General features: G+C 44.2%; 2 protein-coding genes and 1 long non-coding RNA gene across 8 annotated transcripts in view; all 3 read right to left on the bottom strand.

Moving 5' to 3' along the window:
• Nucleotides 1-1,178: 1,178 nt before the first annotated feature.
• Nucleotides 1,179-6,334, bottom strand: LOC136612716 (uncharacterized). Its single transcript, XR_010790413.1, has 2 exons — nt 4,057-6,334; nt 1,179-3,276 (listed from the first exon to the last, which is right to left on the bottom strand). It is a non-coding gene; the product is annotated as an uncharacterized lncRNA (long non-coding RNA).
• A 1,227-nt stretch (nt 6,335-7,561) lies between these two features.
• LOC136612720 (uncharacterized) lies at nt 7,562-20,788 on the bottom strand. 3 transcript variants are annotated; one of them, XR_010790414.1, is made up of 3 exons: nt 16,915-17,158; nt 13,313-14,543; nt 7,562-12,981 (listed from the first exon to the last, which is right to left on the bottom strand). XR_010790414.1 is itself a non-coding variant. In XM_066593281.1 (3 exons), the coding sequence occupies exons 1-3, from the start codon at nt 17,830-17,832 to the stop codon at nt 14,505-14,507; spliced, it is 876 nt and encodes a 291-aa protein (XP_066449378.1). In that variant the 5' UTR covers nt 17,833-20,788; the 3' UTR covers nt 14,405-14,504. The 3 variants fall into 3 exon arrangements, 2 of the variants coding, with proteins under 2 accessions (XP_066449378.1, XP_066449377.1); XM_066593281.1 differs by lacking the exon at nt 7,562-12,981 and adding an exon at nt 17,183-20,788 and having other exon boundaries at nt 14,405-14,543; nt 16,910-17,096; XM_066593280.1 differs by lacking the exon at nt 7,562-12,981 and adding an exon at nt 17,183-20,788 and having other exon boundaries at nt 14,405-14,543; nt 16,915-17,096.
• Nucleotides 20,789-20,973: 185 nt separating this feature from the next.
• LOC136612719 (A-kinase anchor protein 8-like) overlaps nt 20,974-26,916 on the bottom strand; it is a 51,580-nt gene continuing 45,637 nt past the window's right edge. Inside the window, exons 10-13 of one of the 4 annotated variants that reach the window (XM_066593279.1) lie at nt 26,414-26,519; nt 26,000-26,127; nt 22,936-23,031; nt 20,974-21,182 (exon numbers count right to left, since the gene is read on the bottom strand). In XM_066593279.1, coding sequence (XP_066449376.1) covers nt 21,108-21,182; nt 22,936-23,031; nt 26,000-26,127; nt 26,414-26,519 — 405 coding nt within the window. In that variant the 3' untranslated portion in view covers nt 20,974-21,107. The remainder of the gene's footprint in view (nt 21,183-22,935; nt 23,032-25,999; nt 26,128-26,413; nt 26,520-26,916) is intronic. The other 3 variants (XM_066593275.1, XM_066593276.1, XM_066593277.1) reach the window with 3 other exon arrangements.

The following is a 26,916-nucleotide window of genomic DNA, read 5'->3' as shown; positions in this document are numbered from 1 at the left end:
AGCAACGTCGATGGATAAATAAAGGAGTTACAATTTTTTTGAAGGGGGAGGAAAAAACGAAAATGGAAAAAGAAAAAGGGGCCGCGTCATTAACCCTTTGCAATCCAATTTTGGATTCAGGGTTTCCTAGGGGGTTTTCTCTTTCTGCCATTTCACAATGGCGCCATCTGCTGGCTAAAGCCAGTACTGCGGTATGGGACATGCTGGAGAGGCCCCGACAACAGAGCGGACAGTATTATACAGTAAGAATACCCTGCCAGACGTCTTCCGACATCGGAGTTGTACAGCCTTCAATCAGAATGTCTTCAGACGTCAGACAGTGGATTGGAAAGGGTTAAGGGGTTAAAAATAGGTCTTTACATGTCTTTTTGAAAATTGATTTAGAATCCATTGTAGCTTAAGTGGAGGTAATACGACACAAATGCTGCCGGGCAAATGTTCACATCTGGTCAAGCAACAAGGTTCCATTGGTCAGGGGTTTGAGCCACTCGGCTGCTGTTTCCAGCTGGGTCCCAAAACCACCCTGAGCAGGGCAAAAGGTGAAGTAAACACAAATTTGGTGGGAAAGCTCTCAGCCAAGCAGGGATCAAAAGAGAAGCTCAATGCTAATGATTAAAATCCCATGCATGTAGTATGGTGGTTCCATATTTCTCTCCACCACCTGTATATGACCCCTCGATGTGGTGGCTTGTTTTTTGTTGTAGTTTCTATTTGTACCATTTTGGGGTACATACAACCTTTGGATAGCTATTCAATTCAAAATTTTAATGGAAAAAAACAGAGTTCTGGTATGAAAAAAAAAAAAAATTACAATTTTGACGCTAGTGCCAAAATTATAACTTTTTTAGGGTTAACACCAGACGTGAGCAGGGCTTAGTTAGGGGGCATGACCATGACAACCAGAAATTGGCATAAATTATAGCTGAAGCCTATGCCAGCTTGTAGCTGACATAGGTTTCATTGTGGCAGAAGGACAGTGCCACCAGAAGTGACAAATGTATTAAGAGGATTGTGTATCTTAAAGAGAATCTGTTACCAACTATGAGCACAATAAATTAAGTTATGGCGCTCTCATGGGGCAGGTTCCCAGTATCAGGGTAAAATTTCTAAGTACAGCACCAATCAGGCCCACCCCACTTGCCCCGTTGCCGGCGGTAAGAAGAGACACCACACAGGGATCTGGTATCATTCCTCACACGGGACATGGCTCTCGGCTGTGCCAACGTCGAGCTTTATTACAGATTACATGAGATCTTATACCCTTTGTCCCATCCCCAGCGAAGGGGTGATGGGCTGATAACCATATATGGGCAGTCCGGATTTGCGGACGGAGACAGTGAAAGTCATACAACAGTCATTATCTTGATACTGGCGCCTCTGGCTTATGTACAGAAAATCACGTATTCAATTAACTCCAGTACAAAGAATCACCCACTCAATTCTAAGAAAACGGCCAAACATGTATTCTCCATATATGGGAAGTCCGGATTTCTGGCCTAAGACAATAAAAATTATGTACATTTGAACATCTTGATATCTTGTTCCAGCGCTTCTGGGAAATCAGCCAAGTACATGCGTCCTTGTGTCTGGTTCCGTATCTTCTCTGAATTTCTAGAACATCTCTCTCAGCCTTCTAAAGCCTTGGAATATCTGATGTAAGGCGACATATAAGTTTTTTCTCTCATTTGGAATTGTATAAAACTTGCATATAGGTATAAAGCATAAAAAAAACATATGGCAATATATATATATATCCTCACAAACCCCCCTAAAAAACTTAATATGGAGATCAAGCATCAGACTTTGCACTCTTCCTCGGTCGTCTCTCCCTTGCGTCAGGGTTTCTCCACTGCCCGTAAGTCCCTACTCCTAAAAGGGAGGGATCCCTACCTCACCTCAGAAGGAGGCCATGGATTCCCTGGGCTTATTTCCGGGCATCCATACCCTCTATCTGTACGAGTTAACACCCCACAGGGTGTGCCCTCGCCGGAACCTAAGGTCTTCTGCACTTTCCCTAGGCAAATGGGAAGTCCACTGACAGTCCATCTTATGAGACTGAGGCAGGCGCAGTACTAGTCCATCTCTCCATTCTTCTGGTAACGTACGTGGTTGGCATTATCGGAACTGGCTCTTCATCTTTTTTCAAACAAGGGAAACATTGGTGTCACATTGTCCAGTCCCTTACTCATACTCTTTTTGATCAAAGGGATAATACACAAACAGGAAATTACATACCCCACCTCTTTCTGCGAAAATCATATCCACGGCCACTCTATTTTGGAACGCCATGGATGCAGTGGGCCCTAACTGGTCAGCTAACCCTTGCAAAGCATCTCTGGTGTAGTTTACAAACCTCTGCTAATTGGAATAGATATAATTCATCCAATCTACATTATTATTAACAGTGACAATAGCAAATAAGGACTCAAAACCTGCTTTAACCTGATGTCTAGAATTAAATTCATCTGGCACCCCCCTTGGCACTCCTATTGTATCTATGTGTACATGTGGATTAAAGTTACCACCTGGAGTGTCAATGTCTCTCCTAGCACGATGCGGTGTTGGATTCTCACCCTCAGTGTACTCTTATTGATTGCACATTTAATTGTATTAATTTTGTTCTGAAACAGGGGGCTAGTGTACAGTAGTCAAAGGTGTGTGTTAGAGGAATTGTACCACATTATAGCATGTAAAGGATATGCAGGATCATGAGTTTTTTCAGTGCGAAGTGTGGATCCAAGTGGGCTTTCCTTCAAGCTTGACTGCAGTTGGGGCGGTGAGCAACATCTGGTAGGAACATTCAAACCGGGTTTCTCTCTCAAACTTTTTCACATAGACCCTGTCACCTAGTTTCAGATTGTGACACTCATCTGTAGGACCTGGGAGAAAAGCAGAGACTACAGAATACATTATTGACAATTCCTTGGAGAAACCTATGACAAAATTAACAAGAAAATCATTCACCAAACTCTGCTACTGTGGCATGTATCCTCCGGAGAAAAAGAAAAACTAATAGAAGACACTCAATTCAAAATTTTACCATTTCCTCCATTGTCTTTTGTATCTACTTTCCCACTACTCCGGGGATGGTAGGGTGTGTGAAAAGCCTGGAATATACCCAAAACAGACATGATGTGTTGCATTATTTCACCTGTAAAGTGTGTACCTTTGTTTGACTCAATCACTTCCGGTGCCCCGTATCTGCAGATTACCTCATTCATGAGCTTCTGTGCGGTTACCTGCTTATTTACTTTGGTAACAGGGTAGGTCTCCAACCTGAAAAACATTAACAACAAGCACATATTCATGCTTCCCAACAAGTAGGAGCTGAGTGTAGCCAATTTGCAATCCCTGAAATGGGTAGAGTGGTCTAGGCAAGCGTGATGTGGCAAATTTACTTCTGCCCTGTTGCTTTACGGCAAAGATCATGCAAAATTGGACAAATGATGCAGCAGCTACAGAAAACCAAGGAGCCACCCGTCCTTGTTCAAGCATCGACATCATTACTACTTTGAGAGGTGTGTCTTTTCGTGCGTCAGCTGGGCCATCATTGGGCACAGGGACTATGGTAAGCAAGTTCTGTTGACTGTTCACCATACGCCGTCCCTTTTTAGTCCATTTGTCTTTTTCTTCCTTGCTGGCTCGTAACTGTAAAGTCTTTAGCATATCAAAGTTCAAATTTTTATCAAAGTCCAAGTTCAAATCAAAGTCCAAAATTATTATCAAAGTCCAAGTTGTTATCAAAGTCCAAGTGTAGTCAAAGTCCAAAATTATTGTTAAATTCTTCTTTTCTTCTTTCTTCCACGGCTTGAGGGCCGCTGCCTTTGCTGTGTGGCCTGTGATGGCGTTGCCTCTTGTTTCTCCGGTGTAGGGATTGGTGTGAGCTTTCCACCTTGTCAGGTAGAAGTAGGGCCTCCATGAGAATCTGCACCGCTGCATCATTCTTAATTGGCTGTCCTGCTGAGGTAAAAAACTGTCTGGCCTTCCATGTTGGGCCGTAATCATGAGCTATGCCAAATGCATACCGGGAGTCAGTGTAAATGTTTGCCGTCTTACCTGTGGCCACTCCACACGCCTCCGTGAGTGCTTTTAATTCCGCTTCTTGTACTGCGACATGCGGAGACATTCTGCTTTTTAGGACATCTTGTTGTGTGAACACTGTATATCCAGTGTGGAGTCGTCAATCACCCTGGATACCATCTATAAAAAACAACTCAAAATATGCATTATTAACAAGGGCTTTCAGTAACTTTTTTAAAACTTAAATTTTCTTGTTGCATCACTGCTAGACAATCAGACTGGTATTCTATTTCAAAAAGATCAGAACCTTGTTGCAAAAAATAAAAAAATTAAAAAATGACTTGCAAAAAATTTAAAAATGGCTGAATTTAAAAATGGCTGACTTGCAATACCTAGATCACCTATGCCTTCTCCTCCCCCCCTTTAAACCAGGGTACTCAATTGGAACAATAGTAGCCGGGTTTAAGTTAGTACAACATTGTAAAAAGATTTGATGGATGCAGATAAGGCCTGTAAGATGTTAGCATGTATAACAGAAACATGAGTTACACCGGGGAAGAATAATCTACAAAACATCTACTAATATTTGAAACGTGAGATCCCTTTAAGTGAATTCATTATTAGTCTGTTCCTGCCTGCAATTTCTTATCAGGAGGAAAAAAAACAAAACAAAAACTTTTACTAGCTGCTCACGCTCCTCACCCCTCCCTTGGACAAGAAGGATGAAACATTACGTACTATTACATCATCTAGCTCCACCCCTTCGATATTGGCACCGTGCGTCCGTCTTCCCAACTTAATTTCAGCGTAACAGTCCAAGCATCCACATCTCAACCAAGCAAAGTCCCATGCATGGGGAGGACTTTTATCCCCAGTCAATTATCCACATCACACATTCCACCACAGCTTGAACACGGGTCACTAACTCTCATCCATCCATGCGCTCAAGTTTGCTCTGTCACCCCCCTTGGAGGTGTACCAGTCCATACAGATGCACAGAAAAAAAAGTTTGACAAACATACATACATCAGTTGAAAAACATTGAGGTGAGTGCTATCATTTTATAAAGTACATGATTCTATTGAGATGAGATTGTGAATGAACGCTATCTTTGACAAATTATGTGAAAAAGTTTGCTGAGTGACTGAAATATTCTATATTTCTTATCTACTGAAGCTATTATATGCTGTATTAAACGCTCAAGTGTTTTAGAATCTGTGACCCTGACTGTTATCTCTCCGCGAATATGAAACACAGACTGAATTGTTTAGCTTAAACTATTGCCTGCATTTTGAACTCATAATTAACACATATCCTGGGACCTTGCAACATTCATTTTCAACCCCTGTATAAGTAAGAATATACATTAGAAATTACTATATTTCCCTGCCTACTAAGACAGTATAACTAATTAAATTCATTTCAATTCATTGCAAGCAAGCAAAGATATTAACCAAGGTTGTTATTGCATTTTCTCTCTCGCTGTTATCTTCCGACCTTGGAAGGCTACACAGAGACTGAACACAAGCTCGCAGCTACACGTCAACAATCTTTCTCATCTAAAAGCAAGCTCAGTTAACTATTTGCACTTACAGTATATACATATATACACATATATATCCATATCTATTATCTATCTTGTATTATACACATTTTCATCTCTCTTTGCCAACAAATCACATGCATTGTAACTTCCTTATCGACTTGCCTGCTTCTCATACTTCTCTCCCCTACCTAACTGCCAATGTAACCTTCAATAGACACTCTCCTGACGCCCTCTTGATCACTTACTGTACTTTTCAACATTTCACTTACGGATACTTTCTTAAACAAATAATGTGTATATACTTAACTTTCTCTGACTGTCTCTCTCTCTGCTTCTAGCAAACCTTGGTCTTCCAAGGCACCTCTTGGTCCTAAAGACCTCCCCCCAGACACCATTTTGTAATCTGCCGTGCGGGTCGGTGTCACACATTTTCATTAGAGTTTTCTTACATTTTACAAATTTATCCACACGGCGGCAGCCCTTGAAGGGCTCTATCTTCTTTAATAAGATCTTACGCATATTACAACAACAACAATAATAATAATGACACGCTCCATAGAATGCATCCCTCTTAATTTTCAAATTGGCCCTTATATACTGGCAAGACAACCGAGGGTCCCTTCTCCTTATGGAACCAGCCCCATAAAATGCATCTCTCTGAAATCAAATCGCTAGCCCCATATATAAGGCAAACCGACCGAGAGTCCCTTCTCTTATGAGACTAAATGAAAAGAAAGAGAGAAAAAAAACTTCTGCAGATACAACAATCTCCACTATTATTAAAACGTTAAAACTTCAAAGTACAAATAGACTACAGACTAGTTTCTGGGTGACCGATTGGTGCGCATATCACGGTCAGTGGTCCATGATGGCAAACCCGGAGCCCACACGAGTTACCGTGTAGAACTCTTAACCCAACCCGTCCGGTCACAAACCACAGATAGTCAGTCCCGCTGCAAAACTCTCAGTGTAAAACACAACATAAATATATGCTGGCCTTACCTGGAGTTCTAAGTGAGTTGATCAGGCTCGGTTTGCAGCAGGACGGCTTCTCAGTGGCGTGGATCCGGGTGGAATGCGTTGTAAGCTCCGGTTTTGTCGCCGCACGTTCGGGCGCCATTTATCAGGGTAAAAGTTCTAAGTACAGCACCAATCAGGCCCACCCCACTTGCCCCGTTGCCGGCGGTAAGAAGAGACACCACACAGGGATCTGGTATCATTCCTCACACGGGACATGGCTCTCGGCTGTGCCAACGTCGAGCTTTATTACAGATTACATGAGATCTTATACCCTTTGTCCCATCCCCAGCGAAGGGGTGATGGGCTGATAACCATATATGGGCAGTCCGGATTTGCGGACTGAGACAGTGAAAGTCATACAACAGTCATTATCTTGATACTGGCGCCTCTGGCTTATGTACAGAAAATCACGTATTCAATTAACTCCAGTACAAAGAATCACCCACTCAATTCTAAGAAAACGGCCAAACATGTATTCTCCATATATGGGAAGTCCGGATTTCTGGCCTAAGACAGTGAAAATTATGTACATTTGAACATCTTGATATCTTGTTCCAGCGCTTCTGGGAAATCAGCCAAGTACATGCGTCCTTGTGTCTGGTTCCGTATCTTCTCTGAATTTCTAGAACATCTCTCTCAGCCTTCTAAAGCCTTGGAATATCTGATGTAAGGCGACATATAAGTTTTTTCTCTCATTTGGAATTGTATAAAACTTGCATATAGGTATAAAGCATAAAAAAACATATGGCAATATATATATATATCCTCACACCAGGAGTTTGGGATGTGCATTTCATACTTACCCAGCTCCCCAGTCCCATGACCCCAAAGGTCAGCGCACAGAGCATGCATCGTACTCAAAGCTGCACCATGTGCAAGTGTACTCCCATGGAGATTGTGCACACAGTGTGCAGCTTTAAGTCCGCTGCACCGTCTGAGTGCCAACTTTCGAGATTGACAGCGTGGGAACGGGTCATTGGATAAGATTAAAAATACATCCTCTGCCCATAACTTAGTTCATAGCGCCTATAGCTGGCGACAGATTCCCTCTAATACATTTATCGCACTTTGCCATGGACAATGTTTTTTTTTTTTTTAACTCGTTTTATTGAAAACATTGTATTTTGTACATCAACTGAATAAAAAAAACTTTTGGTTACATCATTAGCTCATTACATTCCTAACAAGTGTTTTAGTACATTCTATTGACATATTCCTTTGTTACATTTTCCCCTGGTAATATAGTTTCTTTGTGGTGTCGGCGGAGGGTGTGTTCCTTTGTTGGCTCTACTAAGTGTTTCTAGGCGTCACTGTTCTCAGCAAGTTATGGAACTGGTTCTGTGTGTACACCGTACTTGATGACCCACACCATCTTTCCCACACTTTATCGAATTTTTCAGGGCATTTTCTATTTTTATATACCATTTTTTCATATGGCAGAACGGCGTTGACAATGCTCTGCCACTTTGTGAGTGTCGGGGGGCGCCTGTCCATCCAGCGTAAGGCTATTGCCTTCCGGGCGTAAAATAGAACCTTTGTAAGAAATATCCTGTCATGATACTGCCATTGTTCTTCGTCTAAGATCCCCAACAGGCACACCGCAGGGTCGTGTGGTACTGGTATTCCCAGTATTTGTGTTAGAAACTCTATGATCTCTCTCCAGTATGTCTGAATATCTACGCAATTCCATATTAAATGGTTAAAGTTTGCATTGGGCATTCCACATCGGTGGCAGCGGTTGGTGGTAATCCGATTCATTTTATGAAGTCTGCTCGGTGTTAGATAACACTGATGTAAGATATATAGTTGTGTTAGTTTGTTGTTTGCCGCCGGTGATACTGTGGTGTATATGGACATGGCCGTTTCCCACTCCTCACTAGTGAGGGTGGGAATAAGTTCTCTCCATCTCTGCATTACTGTCATTGGTATGTCAGGAATTTTAGCATGCAGTAGATGGGTATACAGCACTGAAATCAGGCCTTTGGGTCCTTGTGTTCGCAGTACACCTATTAATGGATACTGAGAAAATATTTGTCTAGGTCCTGGAAACTGTGCGGTCAGTGCGTGTCGGAGTTGCAAGTATCTAAAAAATCCCGCCCTTGGGATCTGGTACAGCTCTTGCATTTGTTCAAAGGAAACCAGCGTTTGGTCCCTATAAACATGCTCTAGTGTGGTAACTCCTGAGTTTATCCAGAATTGTTTACCTGGCAAATTCATCAAGTGTGGTAATGCCCTGTTGTCCCACAGGGGAGTCTCCAAGGGGGTGTTCTCTTGTCTTGTTAGTGATTTGCATATCTGCCACACGTTCACTGCCAGTCTGTGGACCGGCAGCATTTGTTTGGTTATCAATCTTGGTTTTTCCAGGAGGATCCACAACGAAGTCTCCTCGAGGAAGTACATGAGGTGGTGCTCGGAGTTAGGGAGAGGCGCACCCGACAGCCAATGACGGAGATACCTGACCTGTCCCGCCAAATAATATAGTTTAAAATCTGGTAACGCCATACCTGCAATTTCTTTAGGGCGTTGTAGGGTATCCAGTCGTAGTTTGGCTCTAGAGTTTCCCCATATGAATGACGTTATTAATGAGTTAGTTTTTTTAAAGAATTTCTGTGGTATAGTTGTTTCTGTATGCTCTAGGCAATATAGGTACTTAGGGAGTATTATCATTTTTATGAGGTTTATTCTGCCTGCTACAGATATTGGTAGGGTGCTCCAGCCTTTCAACTTTTGCTGCAGAGTTGTCAGTAGGGGAGCAATATTTAACTCGAGGCTCTGGGTGTGTTCTCTGGTGATATGTATACCAAGATACTTAAATCCGGGAGTGATTTGTAAGTTACAAAATACATCCCCCGTCTGCCATCCCTCTGATCTTAGAGGCATGAAAGCGGATTTTTGCCAGTTAATGCATAGGCCTGAAAAAATTCCAAACCTGTCTATTAGAGATATGGCCAGTGGTAGGGTGTTTCTAGGATCTGACATATACAATATTATATCGTCCGCATACAAGCCTATTCTATCCTCTCTGGGTCCGATCTGAACGCCTTTGTATGAGTTGTGTTGTCGAATTCTCAGGGCTAGGGGTTCGATTGCAATTGCAAATAAAAGGGGGGAAAGTGGGCATCCCTGTCGTGTCCCCCTGTGTAGTGGGAAGGAAGTGGAGACCAGGCCGTTTACCGTTACCCTAGCGGTCGGGGCTTTATACAGGATAGAAACCCATTTTATAAACGTTTCTCCAAACCCGAATTTACGCAGCACCTCTATCAGGTACTGCCACTCGACGGAGTCGAACGCTTTAGCCGCGTCTAGTGAGGCCAGGGCCCAGTCTGATCTCCATCTCCACCCCACCTGTGTGATTACCTGTGTTCTTCTGATATTGTCCGATGTCGATTTACCCGGGATAAAGCCGGATTGGTCCGGGTGTATAAATTTCCCTATTATTTGGTTTAGTCGGGTCGCTAGTATTTTAGTAAGGATTTTATAGTCCGTGTTTAATAGAGAGATCGGCCTATACGAGCCGCACTCCTCTGGGTTTTTGTCTGGTTTAAGTATGAGGACTATGTTGGCCTCTAGCATCGACTCTGGGAGGTGACACTTATCAAGGATGTATTTGTATAGGGTAAACAAGTGTGGGATTATTTCTTTTTTATAATGTTGGTAGATTTCCACTGGTAGCCCGTCCACTCCCGGGGTTTTGTTTTTAGCCATCTCATTTATTGCTTCTTCAATCTCTTCCACTGTAATGGGGGAGTCAAGTAAGGACTTATAGTCGTCTTGTATTTCTGGAAATATTATGTCATTTAAGTAGGTCTCTAGTTCTGCCGGTGTGTAATTTACCCTTGATTGGTATAAGTCATTGTAGAATTGCTGAAATCTATCTAGGATTTCTTTCGGGTCTGTAAGCATTACTTCCTCGGTTGATTTAACTCGCAGTATGGTTGGGGGGGCGGTTTCCTGTCTCGCCATATAAGCAAGTAGTTTACTGGATTGGTTTCCTTGTTCAAAAAAGGACTGTCGGGTAAAAAAAAGGTTCCTCTGGGCTTTCTCTTTCAGGTATAATAAGTAGTCTCTGCCTGTCTGAAGCCATTTATCTCTTTTAGTGTCTATAGGGTCAGCTATATAATCTCTTTCTAGTTGTTGGCATTGCTCTGCTAAAAGTTCACCCTCACGTGCCGTGGCTCTTTTGACAAATGAAATTGAGGACCTTAAACAGCCTCTAAGGTATGATTTAAATGCCTCCCATACTAGATTTGTATCTCCATGCGTCTCATGTGCCTCATAGTATATTTGGATCTGGTCCGGTATGCGGTCATTAGGTCCAAATAATGAAAGCCAGAATGGGTGCACCCTTGGTCTCTTGATTGTGATTGGGCCTGGGTTTTTAAGGGCCATACGTATTGGCGAGTGGTCTGAGATACCTCGAGGTAGGAACTCTATTGAGTCTATTTTAGGGAATAGTGAAGGGGATCCGAATATATAGTCTATTCGACTGAGAGCGTGGTTGTGGGCTGCATGGCAGGTATACTCTTTTTGCTGCGGATGAAATGTTCGCCATAGGTCTAGCCAACCCGTTACCGAGATAATAGAGGCCAGGCGAGTCTTGTTCGCATCTCCCTCCCCCCGAGCACCACCCCCAAATCTATCCAAGGCGGGATCCATCACCATGTTCATATCTCCCATACAGACAACTGTTGCGTCTGGAGAAAATGATGCAAATTGAATGCCGTCTGCTAGGATGGTTGTTGTCGCCGGTGGCGGGTTATAGCAACATAGTAGGACATATGGGTCATTGTTGATTTTAGCTCTTACAAAAATATATCTGCCCTCTGTGTCTCTCCTAATCTGTTCCACCTCCCATCTAAGTGTTCTTCTTATTAGTAGAGACACCCCCCTGGAGTATGATGTGTGGTATACATGCGCGGACCATTGTACCCATGGCTTCAGCAAGACCTTTGTGGTTTCAGGTGTAAGGTGGGTCTCCTGCAAGCACAGGACATGTGGTCGCCAGGAGCGCAGCAACGCGTTCATCGCCGCCCGTTTCCTGGCAGACCCCATGCCCCTGACGTTCCAGGATACAAAGACTATCTCCGCCATGGGCTAAGAGATGTTAATCTGATCCGGATACAATTTCCCATGTTATTCTGCCCGTCAGGCGACCCCCCCCGACACTCAATTACATTTTTATCATATATCATGTAACAGTACTTCAGCACATTCTCAATATCCTCATAGAGCACTTGATGCATACAACTTAAAAACATTTTGATAAACTACTATCAACTGTAACTCTCAATCAACTTGTAATTAAACAGATTTTAAGATTATCTTCTCTGTCACATACGTATTCGTGGCAACCTGTATTTAGGGGGTACCTACATAGTATAGCTTATTACAAGACTATACTTGTGGTATTGTTGTGTTGTTAAATCAGTTGTGTGGACCGGCATTGGTTTGGCTGTCACTTTCTGGGTGGGTCCCCTTGAGGATAGAAAGCATATGGGGAGGGGGTTCTAAATCACCCTGCAAGGCAGCGACGAGGGGGATCGGTGGAGGAGGGGAAGGGGGGGGGGGGGGGAAACGGGTGAGTCCCGCCGGGGCCGTAGGAAAGGAAGGCTCGTCATCTTCTCCTGGGAGTCGTAGATTACTTGTCTGCCACAAATAAAGACAGTCTCAGTTCTGTGCCATTTGGCAAGAGTGTTCTTGTGGCGTGTTTAGAGGATAGTCTCTAGTGTGCAGTTAGGAACTATAAGGGAAATGTTCATCTTTGTGTATTGGTCTCTGCACCTAGAGAGGGGAAAATAAATGGTTATGTATACATTACGGCCCTTCTGGTCGTCGTCTGGTGTTCAGCCAATTTCCTGCTTCAGTTGGTGTGGAGAAGAAGCGGGTACGGTCCCCGTCGATCACTCGCAGTCGGGCCGGATACACCATCGAGTACGGGAGCTGCAGATCTCTTAGTTGCTTTTTGACTCCGAAGAATGTTGCTCGCTGCTTTTGGAGATCAGCCGAGAAGTCCGGAAAAATGGACACAGTGGCGTTGTCATGTCGCAGGGGCCCTCCCTTTCTGGCAGCTTGTAGGATTATATCCCTATCACGGGAGTTAAGCAGCTTTGCTAGTAGGGGTCTGGGTGGGGCTCCTGGTATTGGTGGCTTCATGGGCACTCGATGCGCACGTTCAATAACAAAGACTTGCGATAGTCCAGCATTGGGAAAGAGTTCTCGAAGCCAGCGTTCTATAAATTCTTCAGGTCTTTGCCCCTCGGCCCGCTCTGGTAGCCCCACTATACGCAAATTATTTCTTCGCGACCGATTTTCCAGATCGTCCGCTTTTTGTCTCCAGTATTCAGCTTTTTGCGTAAGATCTCGTATTGCATCTGTCATTGGGGCGACAGTATCATCTAGGGTAGAAAAAAGAGGTTCCCAGCAGCACAGCATATATCCTCACATAGAGCCAGGCAAAACAGTGTGCAAAAGCCAGTCAGGAAGCCTAAACCAGAGAGGCTCCAAGGGTGCAGTCAGGAATAAGGAAATAGTGACTGGCAGCATTCAGCAATGTAGAAAAATACAAGATTTATTTCCCCATTACAAAAATTACGGCAACGTTTCGGTCGTAATAGACCTTCCTCAAGCCAATACATATCATACAAAGTGCACCATATATATAGGAAATGTGAACACCATTAACCAATGACATACAAACATGCACAGGAGTGTCTCATCACTGATTACCTCTCTCCACACGTCTCAGCTGTTATCCGGCGCATCGTTGATGATGTCATCTGAGCCTTGTGTGGTGCAGAGTGTAAGCTCTCGCCTACGACCTGGAGGTTGCAAGTTCGATTCCCACATGAATCAGGTAGCCGGCTCAAGGCCGACTCAGCCCTCCATCCCTCCGAGGCAGGCAAAATGAGAACCCAGCTTGGTGGGGGGCAATAAGTACTAATTACCCGAAAGCGCTGCGGAACAAGTTGGCGCTATACAAATACCATGATTTGATTTTTTTGATGTCATCTTTAGTTGACCTCCTCACACATTGGTGCGTCCATCTAAGTTGAACCGCACCCTCTGCACATGTGCCGAGCTACAACTATCGCGAGAACACGCTCTAAGCCACAGTAGGGCACAGCGGCCATATCAGAAATGGGCAAACCGCACTAAAGGTGCGTCTGCGCATGTGCCGGTCGTCGGGCCCAGCGACCACGTCAAAAATGGGCAAACCGCACTGATAGTGCGTCTGCGCATGCGCCGGTCATCTGTCATCACAGAGGCCGATACTCGGTCCCATCACCGCGCCACAACCTTACTTCCGCATTCCACCTATATATTATATTATCTACTCGGATACCTCCTCAGTGCATTGGTCACCCGTAGTGATGCAATGCAAAGTGTCAGGATCGCCGATCATGCGTTACCACAACTGACACTGACCGCATACCGCATAACCTGCAGCATCTACTGAGAGGACCCCGATGTATATATCTATTAATGTCACATATCAGATAGATAAATATGAGGATAAAGAGTAAGTAAATTCTTTCTCCATCATACCTATCACAGGGAGAATACATCTATCCAATATAATATAGATGACCTTTTATCATTACTGTGATGTTCTATATCTAATAAAAAAGGGGTATATCCACAACCTACTGGTATTATCAAGTAATGTCCCCATATTCATCTAGAAAGTCATCCCTTCCAGGTCTATTCACGTTGACAAAGGCTATCTTATCTAATAATATACATTCTCACCCATAGAGTATGAATAGTCCAATGTTAACCCATTGTATAAACCAATAAAACAGAACAGAACACCAACTGTTAACTGCCTAGTCAAATTGTGATTTTATTGATACTATACATCACTATGCATGAATCTAGATTTTTTCTTCAAGATGATGAAATAATGGACCGTCATATCTCAGACGTGTGGCGAGGGAACCAGCGAGAGACCAACAACCTGTGTAAACAAAACAAAAAGAATACAATTACACATATACCCATAAAAAATTCATTAATAAAACATATGTACAATTCATATACTGATGTGTGTAACAAGATTTACAAGAACGGCTGAAAAATGTACTCCTGATTAAGCCCTTTTGGGTGCATGGTGTCCAACTCGTATATCCATTTTAACTCACGCTTTTTTAATAAAAATTCTCTATCACCCCCCCGTGGAAGTACGGGGACATGATCAATGACCCTAAATTTGAACTGGCTGATGTTGTGTTTAGCCTCCAAAAAATGTCGCGATACAGGTAATTGTAGATTTTCCGTCCGAATTGTACTCTTGTGCTTCACCATACGTGATCTCACCTCCATAGTGGTTTCACCCACATACCCAAGGCCACATGGGCAGGTGATGAGGTAGATCACGTATGGTGAAGCACAAGTATATCTCCCCTGTATCTTGTACCTATTGCCCCTGAGAGGATGCCGAAATTCGTCACCCCTCACCAAATTGTTACAACAACTACAGGCAAGGCATGGGAAGTTCCCCTTTCTAGGGGGTTTAAAGAAACTCTGGACGGCTGATTTGTGTGAAGCAAAGTGTGAGTGGACCAGTTGGTCACCTATGTTTCTACCTCTTCTATATGCATTTATAGGCTTATTTTTAAATTCAGGTATTACAGCCCCATCTAATGTCAGCAGTGGCCAATGTTTTTTGATAATGTTACCAACGGTTCCACTAAGATTATTAAAGGTACTGACAAACGGAATCCTGTCCATTGTCTGTTTCTTTAATTTAGGTGTCAAAAGATCTTGTTGTGGTATTGCCCTAGCTCGTATGGCAGCTTTTGTGATGATTGGTGCAGGGTATCCCCTATCTAGGAACCTCCTACACATCTCATCCAATCTTAAATCAATGGTTTGATCGTGTGCTATTCTTCGCACTCGTAAAAGTTGACTCCATGGTAGTGAGTCCTTCATGGTGACCGGATGGTTGCTACTGTAGAGCAATAAACTGTTCCGATCTGTCTTTTTTGTGTAAAGATCCGTTACCAATCCCATTCCTTGTCTTTTAATCAAAACGTCAAGGAATTGGATTTCCACAATAGAGTAAGACATAGTGAACTGAAGTTCTGGGTAAATAGCGTTTAGAAAGGTATGGAATTCCTGTAATGTTTGGAGCGAACCCTTCCATAGAGCAAACACGTCGTCGATGTACCGACCCCAGTACACCAATGACGCCGCATATATGGAGGTATAGATATACTTCTCCTCAAATTGGCGCACAAAAATGTTGGCGTATGTTGGCGCCACATTAGAGCCCATAGCAGTGCCCTGTCGCTGTCTGTAGTACACCCCCCCAAACAAAAAATAATTGTTGCGGAGGATGTACTCCAGCAGCGACAGGGCAAACTGCATGCACTCAGAGGACATATCCGATGCCATCAGAAATTGTCTGACGGCATCTATCCCTTTATCGTGACTGATAGAGGTGTATAGCGCAGTCACATCAAAGGTGACCAGAATAACATCTTCGGTCATATCAAACGATGCAATTTTTTTCAAAAAGTCAGATGTATCCCTGATGTGTGAATCCGCCTCATCTGCAAAACGCCTCAGGACCTTGTCCAAAAATCGTGCGATATTGCAGAAGAGTGAGTTTCTGCCTGAAACAATCGGTCTCCCAGGGGGATTCTGGGGATCCTTGTGGACCTTTGGGAGGGTGTATAAAGTGGGAACAATGGGGTGCTGGATATCAAGGAATTTCAACAGCTTTTTATCGATCAAACCTGCCCATAGTGCCTCATTCAACATTCCCCTTAATTGTAATTGAAACCGTATGGTAGGGTCCGATCGCAATTTTTCATAAACATTTTCATCATTTAATTGTCTGAACACTTCTGTTGTGTACATACTGGTATCCATCACGACTATTGCTCCACCCTTATCGGCTGGTTTAACCACAATCGCATCATCCTGCGCAAGAGAATTGAGGGCTTTCCTTTCCCTCATATTAAGGTTATTCTTAAGCCTCCTCTTGTTACCCAATGTTTTGGATCTCAGTTTTTCAATATCTTTTAATACTAATTTAGCAAATACTTCAATTTGAGGATTTGATGTAGGTGGTTGATACGTACTTTTGTTGCGAAGACCAGTTCCAACCAGGGAAAAAGACCCCGGTGTAGTGGTCTGTGCAACCGTACGTGATGGTTGTGAGGAAAATTGGTTTTTAAGCCTTAAATTTCTGAATAAACGCTGTACATCAAGATTAAGATCAAACCAATTCATAGAAGTTACACAGCAAAATGATAGACCCTTGCCCAATACAGTCGTCTCATCTGATGTCAATACCCTGGAAGAAATGTTGATTACAATACCGTCACTGGTAGGTTCACAAGCTCCAACATCCACTATTTCCTGAAGTCCATCAGTGGTGGTCGTTTCGTGGATCGGGTCATCACCCCGTCGGGATCTCTTGTATGCCCTGTGATGTTTTCGTCCGCCTCGGCGGCACCGGAAGGTCCCTCTTTTCTCTTCATCCTGTTTGGATTGCCACGGCCTAAAAAAGAAGAAGAGGATGTGGAGGCACCCACATGATCATTCTTGGCCGAATCATCCGTTGAAATCGAACCATGAGATGAGAACCCAAATTGGTTTCTATTCCTGGGTTGACGGCGTCGTTGTCGTCTTTGTTTGGTATTCGATTCAAAGGGATCTGTGACTTTATTCTTTGATGTCTGCCAACAAAATACACGACCATAAGCATAATCGTCGACATCCCTAAACCACTTGGTTTTTTTTATACTCTCCAATTCCTCCTGATGTCGTTTGAGATATGTTGTTTTTTTCTCCTTATGTTTATTCCAGTCCTCTGGTGTCAAGATCTCTAGAATATTCTTTTCCAAGGAGGATATGCGAGCTGTACTCTCAGCAATCTCCAACTGTAAGAACTCAACATTCAAGACAATCATGTCAAACGAAAATTTATTCACTATGCCTTCAAATTTTGAACAAAATGTCTTGTTATCTGCCATTAAGGTCGGGCGCACATGTGGGCGTAGCCCTCTCGGAATGCGTTTTACCTTAAAATATTCACATAGTGTGGACATGTGCAAAGATAGGGAGATGTTCTTTTTATTTTCCATCTCCCACTTCCGTAGTAACATATCCACTGTTGGCATTTCTAGATAGCTATTCTTGCGTGTAGCTCCTGCAATAATCTTGTTAACATCCACATCCGAATACGAAAAAATAACAGGGTTACCTGGTCTGTCAGAGTCCGGGTATTTTTCCATTTTGTGCCTGTATCAGGTGCAAGCTGGATCTGGTTTGTAGATATCACTGAGTAGAAAAAAGAGGTTCCCAGCAGCACAGCATATATCCTCACATAGAGCCAGGCAAAACAGTGTGCAAAAGCCAGTCAGGAAGCCTAAACCAGAGAGGCTCCAAGGGTGCAGTCAGGAATAAGGAAATAGTGACTGGCAGCATTCAGCAATGTAGAAAAATACAAGATTTATTTCCCCATTACAAAAATTACGGCAACGTTTCGGTCGTAATAGACCTTCCTCAAGCCAATACATATCATACAAAGTGCACCATATATATAGGAAATGTGAACACCATTAACCAATGACATACAAACAAACAGGTGTAAGGTGGGTCTCCTGCAAGCACAGGACATGTGGTCGCCAGGAGCGCAGCAACGCGTTCATCGCCGCCCGTTTCCTGGCAGACCCCATGCCCCTGACGTTCCAGGATACAAAGACTATCTCCGCCATGGGCTAAGAGATGTTAATCTGATCCGGATACAATTTCCCATGTTATTCTGCCCGTCAGGCGACCCCCCCCGACACTCAATTACATTTTTATCATATATCATGTAACAGTACTTCAGCACATTCTCAATATCCTCATAGAGCACTTGATGCATACAACTTAAAAACATTTTGATAAACTACTATCAACTGTAACTCTCAATCAACTTGTAATTAAACAGATTTTAAGATTATCTTCTCTGTCACATACGTATTCGTGGCAACCTGTATTTAGGGGGTACCTACATAGTATAGCTTATTACAAGACTATACTTGTGGTATTGTTGTGTTGTTAAATCAGTTGTGTGGACCGGCATTGGTTTGGCTGTCACTTTCTGGGTGGGTCCCCTTGAGGATAGAAAGCATATGGGGAGGGGGTTCTAAATCACCCTGCAAGGCAGCGACGAGGGGGATCGGTGGAGGAGGGGAAGGGGGGGGGGGGGGGAAACGGGTGAGTCCCGCCGGGGCCGTAGGAAAGGAAGGCTCGTCATCTTCTCCTGGGAGTCGTAGATTACTTGTCTGCCACAAATAAAGACAGTCTCAGTTCTGTGCCATTTGGCAAGAGTGTTCTTGTGGCGTGTTTAGAGGATAGTCTCTAGTGTGCAGTTAGGAACTATAAGGGAAATGTTCATCTTTGTGTATTGGTCTCTGCACCTAGAGAGGGGAAAATAAATGGTTATGTATACATTACGGCCCTTCTGGTCGTCGTCTGGTGTTCAGCCAATTTCCTGCTTCAGTTGGTGTGGAGAAGAAGCGGGTACGGTCCCCGTCGATCACTCGCAGTCGGGCCGGATACACCATCGAGTACGGGAGCTGCAGATCTCTTAGTTGCTTTTTGACTCCGAAGAATGTTGCTCGCTGCTTTTGGAGATCAGCCGAGAAGTCCGGAAAAATGGACACAGTGGCGTTGTCATGTCGCAGGGGCCCTCCCTTTCTGGCAGCTTGTAGGATTATATCCCTATCACGGGAGTTAAGCAGCTTTGCTAGTAGGGGTCTGGGTGGGGCTCCTGGTATTGGTGGCTTCATGGGCACTCGATGCGCACGTTCAATAACAAAGACTTGCGATAGTCCAGCATTGGGAAAGAGTTCTCGAAGCCAGCGTTCTATAAATTCTTCAGGTCTTTGCCCCTCGGCCCGCTCTGGTAGCCCCACTATACGCAAATTATTTCTTCGCGACCGATTTTCCAGATCGTCCGCTTTTTGTCTCCAGTATTCAGCTTTTTGCGTAAGATCTCGTATTGCATCTGTCATTGGGGCGACAGTATCATCTAGGGTAGATATTCTGTTCTCTGTGCTGGCAACACGTTCTCTTAGATTTTGGAGATCTTGTCTCAGCAGACTCACATCCATTTTAACTTCATCAATTTTGCTGGTGAGCGTGGCTGTAGATGTTTGTATTGCGGTCAGAAGCTGTTCAGACAATTGTTGCAGTGTTTGCACCGTTCCCTCAGTTGGATCTGGGTTGTTATGTTTTGTTGCTGCAACTCCCGCCGCAGCGGGTTCAGGGCTGGGCTCCTTCCGGGTTTCTCCTCTTGCGAAGACTTTAAGTTTGTCTACGGATGAGCTTTGTCTAGTGGGACCCATGTCGCGGTTGTTTGGTTTTCCGCTATAGAAGTTGAATTTCCTATAGGGGTCTGCTGTTGCCCCTTCCCCTGGTTCTCCGAATTGTATGGTGTTTAGTCCTCTTGTAGGTGGAGGGGGGGGGAGGGGGAGGCCTCCCTCTATGTCCCCTCAAATGTGTCTTCTCACTGCTTTGCTTGCTAGCAGCGCTTGTGCTCTTGATGGTCACTTCGCTGCGGGTCTGGGGGCGTTTGTTCACTGCGCTGCCTGTGCCTTTTATGTATCTCTGGTGGCTCTGTCCTCTCCCTTCCCACTGCAGCGGTTCTATATTGGGCCCGGGGGTGGCTTTCGGCCCTGTTTTAGGACCTTTCTGTTTTGGTGCCACACACAAGATGGCCGCCGCAGCCGCGTTTTCGTGGTCTTTTCCCGCCAGCAGCTTTTCCTATGCCCACCTCTCAATTGCACCGTCCGGAGCTCGACCTCCTCCCTCTCCTCTCCGCACAACCCCGTGCCGCGCCCGGGAGCAGTGCACTCCGATGTTCAGGGCCCTGCACCTCCGCCGCTGCCCCTCTCAAGATGGCCACCGCAGCCGCGGTTTCGCGGACTTTTCTCCCGCCGGCGGCGCCCGCTATGCCGGCACCGCAGACGTCCCTCCGGGGGTTTGTCCGCCTCCTCTCTCCCCCCTCTCGGAGCAAAGTCGGGCTCGGAGTCCCCGCTGCCTACCGGTGTCCTCCGCAGTATGGCCGCAGCGGCTATGGGTCTCCGCTCTCCCCGCTGGCGGTACCTCAGCTGTGGCCGTCCGGGAGCGCCGTCAGGGGCTCTATCCTCTCCCCCCTCCCTCCGCCGGTGCCGTTCTGGGTCAGGGGACCCTCAGGATGTCCTCAGGATAAAGTTTTTTGCCGGTAAGTGGAGGAGCGCTCCTCACATGCGACCGGTCAGTTCAGCTGCTAGGCCACGCCCCCCGCCATGGACAATGTTTACTTTGAGTGAGAATGTCTGAGTAAATATGCCACCATGTATCTCAGCTTCTGAACTACTACAGTTACAAAGAATACAAAGGAGTGGATGGAACGAACATATTTATTGTCTTCTAGAACATGGAAGAATGTTTATGGATGATAACAGACTATGCCATCTTCGTCTTCTTATACGGAGGTGCATCAACCTCTGCATAGTCCAAGGCTTCACATGCATAATCACAATCCTCTGCGATGTCTTGTCCAGATGGAGCATCTTCCTCCTCTTTTACCTGCTTCTTGTAAGACACAATTCTGAATATATTAGGCACATCTCAGGTCATCCTCCACAAAAATAAATCTACGCCATATAAGTCATAAAAATCTATGTTCTAGCATAAAATACAGTAAATGTGACAGTAAGCAGGTTGCCACGCCCCCTGCTGCTAAGCCCAGCCCACAATTAATTTGTAAATGGCGTGAGGTAAGAATGCCAGGCTATTGCTATCCATTGGGTCAATAAGCCAACGGCGATACCAATAAATAATTTCTGCTGCCTTCTTCTGATCACCAAAACTATATTTTTTAACCAATAGGCCGGTGTGAGGGCTGGCTTTCTTGCAGAGCGAGCTGTGGTTTCTATTAGTACCATTTGGGGGTAAATAGACATTTTGGATAATTGTTATTCCATTTTTTTCTAGGAAGCGATGCGATCCAAAAACCTGCAATTCTGGCATTCTGTATTTTGTTTTTTTGCATTCACCGTGCAGGATTAATAATGTGATATTGTAATAAAATGGACTTTTACAAACACGGTGATATTTACATTTTTTTTTAACGACTGGGAAAGGGGTTTTCTTTTAACCCTTTCTAATCCACTGTCTGACCTCTGAAGACATTATGATTTTAAGGCTGTACAGCTTGGATGTTGGAAGACATCCATCAGGGTTCTCTTACTGTATATTGCCAGCTTCTCTGCTGTCGAAGCCTATCAAATGTGTCCCCTCATGCAGTACTGGCTTTAGCCAGCAGAATGCGCTGTTGTATAACATCAGAAAAAGATCAAGCCCCTAGGAAAACCAGTATACAAATTGGATTGGAAGGGGTTAACTTTAAGAAAAACAATTTTTTTTTTTTACTAATAATACATTTGAAAAATATTTAAACTTTTCCTTTTTCCCCCTCATTGTAGTCTGCATAGGGGACTTGAACTAGGAATGTCTGATCGCATGTACAGTATACTCTAATGCTTCCATACTGCATTATATTATACTTTTATAGACCTCTTATTAAGCCAGAGATTAATATGAAGAAATCCATTGTAGACCTGAAGGTCTTCACAAAGCCCCGAGCGGCAATGATCTGGTCATGAAGGGGCCATTAGGGAGCCCCCTACCTCTGTCATGCAATTTAAATGCCACTGTCCTTACTGAGGGTTAATGGCTGGGACCAGCTGTCGCAGGCGAGCCCGTTCCATACACTGACACACAGCGCATATCAGGAAGAGGTTGAGAGATATGAAGTCAAAGCGTAGATATACTTTAACGGGGTATTCTAGGGTATTTTCCTTATTCATTCTATGCTGTTTTTAAGTTCTGATATAAGACTTAGACCTCGATCATGTGATATTAATGCACGTCAGAAAAGTAGGACGTGGATTTCAATGGAAATGCGCACCATAAATCCGTGCGGTTACTGCACATTTATGATGCGGATCTTCATTTGATGATGCCACAGATCCGCATGTGAATTAGCCACATTAATAGGAACTGAGCGGTACAAAGATTTTCAGACTCGAATTGTGCATCAAGAATTGATAGGCCAACTATTTCGTTTCTGACACGGATTTTAAATCCACGTGGAGCTTGATGGGCTGCTAAACTGGCGCAAATTCTGAGGCGGATATCAGCGTGGACTCAGCATCGGTATGTTTCTATTCAATGACAGAAAGCAAAGATCCTGAAAATGGTGTGAAATCCATGCAGTGTGTTAGAAACTTTGCAGAACTTTTCATTACACAATGATGAGACTTTGGAGATAGATAACAGATATACAATCCTGTCACCACCTTCATGTACTGTTCCAGTCTTCGCTTTTTTTGCTCGGAATTCAGCATAGCTTTCGCTGTGCGTAGCGCGGCCTCTTTGGATTGTTCCATCAAGATCTAGAATGGACAGATGGAAAATAAGGATTACTCATTAGACTGGGTGTTGGGGATGAAGTTTGCTGTGATACTAGTAAGGCTTTGTGCATAACATAAATGTCTGAGCAGCTTCACTTGCTTCTCTTCACAAAGATTCCACTAGGGGGAGCTTACTGACTACTGATTTATATAGCTTCCAATGAACTTAATCTATATGCTGTGAGCTCTCTCTACTCCCTGCATAAGGGACGACCCGCTATTTAAGTCCCCCATAGGAAAGCATGAGCTTCCACAGGTCCGTGCACACATAGGGGTTCGAACTGCGGATTACGCGTGCAGCATGCTCCATTTTAATGCGGATTACGTGTGGACAGGCTCCATTGATCTCTATGGAAGCCTTCGATCCGCAATTGCGGATTTGTAGTTAGACTTGGAGTCCCAGTATAGATGAAGTCAGCATCTTGGGAAGGGGGGTACATTGTAATGGGGAGGAGTTACACCACAGACCCCCAAATCTTCTCAACTTTATTAGGGCACTTTCGCCCTTTATAGACTATACAATTATATGGTATGACAGCTTTAACCGTCTTCCTCCACATAGAAAGTGACAGATTTTTATGATCCATCCATCTTGGGGCGATTGTTTTCCTGGCCAGAAATAATGATTCTCTCAGAAAGACTCTGACATGGTGCTGCCATTGTTCTTCATCTAGTATGCCCAAATTTCGGGGCATGTATGAACCGGGACTCTGAGAGGACTCCTGTAACCTCCTCCCAGAACCTCTGAATGATCGGGCATTCCCATATCATGTGCCAAATGTCCGAGTGAACACATGTACATCTTGTGCAATATGCTGATGGAGTCCTACCCATTCTATGTAGACTTACTGGAGGAGTTAACATTGGTGTATTTTATATAATTGGACCATTTTGTTGTTTGCCGCTGGTGAAACGAATAGAGGAGATTCCAACAAATCCTGATAAGTATCGTCAGTTAATGTCGGAATGAGTGATCTCCACTTTAGCAGGGCAGGAGGTGTTGTCTGGGATATTTTGAGTGAGATATGGTGGGAATACAATGTGGATATAAGGCCCTGAGGGCCTTGGCAGCGCAAAATGTCTAGTAAGGAATAATGTGATTTGTAGCACCCAGGGGTTAAAAATTGTGTTTGCAGTGCATGCCGGATTTGGAGGAATTTGTGAAAGTGTGATCGTGGTAATTCATACTCAGTCTGCAGCTGTTCAAATGAGAGTAAAGTATTCAGGGTATATCAAACTACTAATGACCACTTGTCTGTATGTATGTGTGTGAGTGATTCTTATGCTCCACCCCTGGTAAGGTCATCGCCCCCTGGTGATGCCATCGAAGGTCTTTCAACATATATAAAACAGAGTCTTACCGACAGAAGAACAGCACAGTTAGGGCTCTTGGAAGGTGAGGGCAAAAATAACAAGATGAGAATACAACTAAGCCATTATTATCTCAGAAACAACTCAGCAGTCCTGACAGAACACACTGACCTACCTCCACCACAGAGATCTGGTGGGCTTAAGGACCTGTGGAGATGTCATTTCTGTGGGAGGAGCCAAGCTGTGTGTGTGATGTGTGGGGTGTAGTAGAGCTGTGTGTGTGCATGTATCATGTAGCAGAGCTGTGTGGCGCATTGCGCCACCAGAAACACTGCGACTATAATTTCCTACACAACTCAGCAGTGCTGACAGAAAACACTGACCTACCACAGAGATACAGTGGACAGAAGGACATGTGGTGAGGTCACTGCTGTGGGAGGTGGCAAGCTGTGTTTGTCTTGTGGGGTAATCAAGCTACTGTGATTGTGATGCACCACCAGAAATACTGATACTGTAATTATTAGGACATTATTAGTAGTTCTCCTAAAGTCTGGATGCCCCAACCCTCCCATCCATGATCGTCTTGCAACTTGAGCATCTCTGAAGGTCCGGGATTGCGCCACATAGGTGTATCTGCTATAATGTCTGTGAATTGGCCAATGGTTTTTGCCCATCTCCAGATTTGTAAAGCCAATTTGTGTATTGGGAGTATTTTACCCGAGAGCACCGATGGTGACTCCAATACGGGCCACAGCCTGGGGACTTTTAAGTACTGCACCAGATGTGACTGTGAGTTGGGCAGTGGGCTATCCTTCACCCAGCTTCTTACTGTGTTTCCCCGAAAATAAGACAATGTCTTATATTAATTTTTGTTCAAAAAGGTTTAACTTTTTTACATGTATAGCTGCCTGGACACTATTTAAATTGACTTTTTTAATTAACTGTTAGCAACGCTTAATTTTGGAGTAGGGCTTATATTTCAAGCATCCTCAAAAAGCCTGAAAAATCATTTTGTATCCTCAAAAATTCTGGAAAATCATGCTATGTCTTATTTTCAGGGAAGCCGGGTAGATGGATCAGCTGGCCAGCCATATAATATAAGAATAGGTCTGGAAGGGAGGGTCCCGCATCTTTCTTTGGCCTTTGGAGGGCGGAGAGGCACGGTTTGGGGCGTGAATTTCCCCATATAAAGGTAGACATCAAAAAGTTTAATGCTTTGAAAAAGGGGTTTGGGGTCCATGTGTCCGCAAGCATTTTTAATTCATTTCCACAATGAATCGCCGATCTTCCGTGGCAGAAATAGGCATGCGGAATCTGGCTCTGCAATGTGCAGGCAGCTTAATGGTGACCCTGTATATCATAGTGCGGTAAAGGGTGTAAAATTCCGGCACCCATTGGCTATACAGGCAAATGTCAATTCTTATAATCGGCACCCTTTATCTTCCAGTTTCTGGCTGATACTATCACATCTCCCAGTACTGTTGTGGAGGACTCCATCACTTATTTGGCATAGCTTTTTCCCAGGTGGCATTGCATGGCCTATAAGACTGCTACAGTCTTGTGGTATTCACCACAAGGAGAAACATTATTTCCCTCAGACTATACACAGATAAACCCCATTGTGATACATAAGACTTACCCTGGAGTTCTGCTCATGTAAGGGGGATTCGATATGTTGCAGTAGGACAGACGAGCACATAGGGAAGATTTTATTACATGCAACACAACGAGTGGTTTCAACTTCCAGGAAATGCTCCATGCTCAATCCTGTGAAAAGCAACAAAACTGAGTAATTAACCCCTAGAGGACTGGACCACTTCAATGATACTCAGACTACAGTACCATGTCGGACATTGTACAATGTATAGCGCTGTCTGCTTCCAGCAATGAAGCAACTCTGTACATTGGAGCGCCACCCTGCGGGAACAGCTGATCAGTAGGGGTCTCTGGCCAATCAGCTATTGAAGACTTGTAATTCATCAAGAAGTGAGACAACCCCTTTAATTGGTGAAGTGGTAAGGGGGCTCCAATATGTAGTTGGATTTGTTATTACTGTGGGTGGAATCCTGATTGCAATAGATTTCCTGGATTGTTGTGCTGAGGTCTTCAACGGGCCCACTCCGCTTTTTTATCCTCTTCTGCCAGTGCAACATTTCCTCCTGGAAGAAGATACAAAGTAATGTTAGAGGAAAGAGGCTTAAAAACGCTAACTATTTGTGTGTCACCATTTTTAAGATCCCTGTTTACTTTCAGTGAATGGAAACATCCTTGTGTAAACGGAGGCTGAACATGTGTACAAACATGATATTCAGGGCTGGGTTATCACTGGAGCATTAGGAGCACTGGCTCTGGACCCCACAATATCAAATACTCAGGGCTGTCTACTCTTCGGCGGGCTGAGGGAGGCCCCCAAACTGCTTCTTACAGATTAAGCAAATTTTTCTGTTTGCAGGTTAACAAAATTTACATTCTCAAGGCACTTGAGTGCTCCTTCCTATTTCCATGTACATGCTCAGACACGTGACTGGCGCTGGCCAATCCCAGAGCTGTGCCTGC

Source organism: Eleutherodactylus coqui, chromosome 2 (assembly GCF_035609145.1).
Source record: "Eleutherodactylus coqui strain aEleCoq1 chromosome 2, aEleCoq1.hap1, whole genome shotgun sequence".
Taxonomy (NCBI): Eukaryota; Metazoa; Chordata; class Amphibia; order Anura; family Eleutherodactylidae; genus Eleutherodactylus; species Eleutherodactylus coqui.
This window is presented reverse-complemented; position numbering and strand designations above follow the sequence as displayed.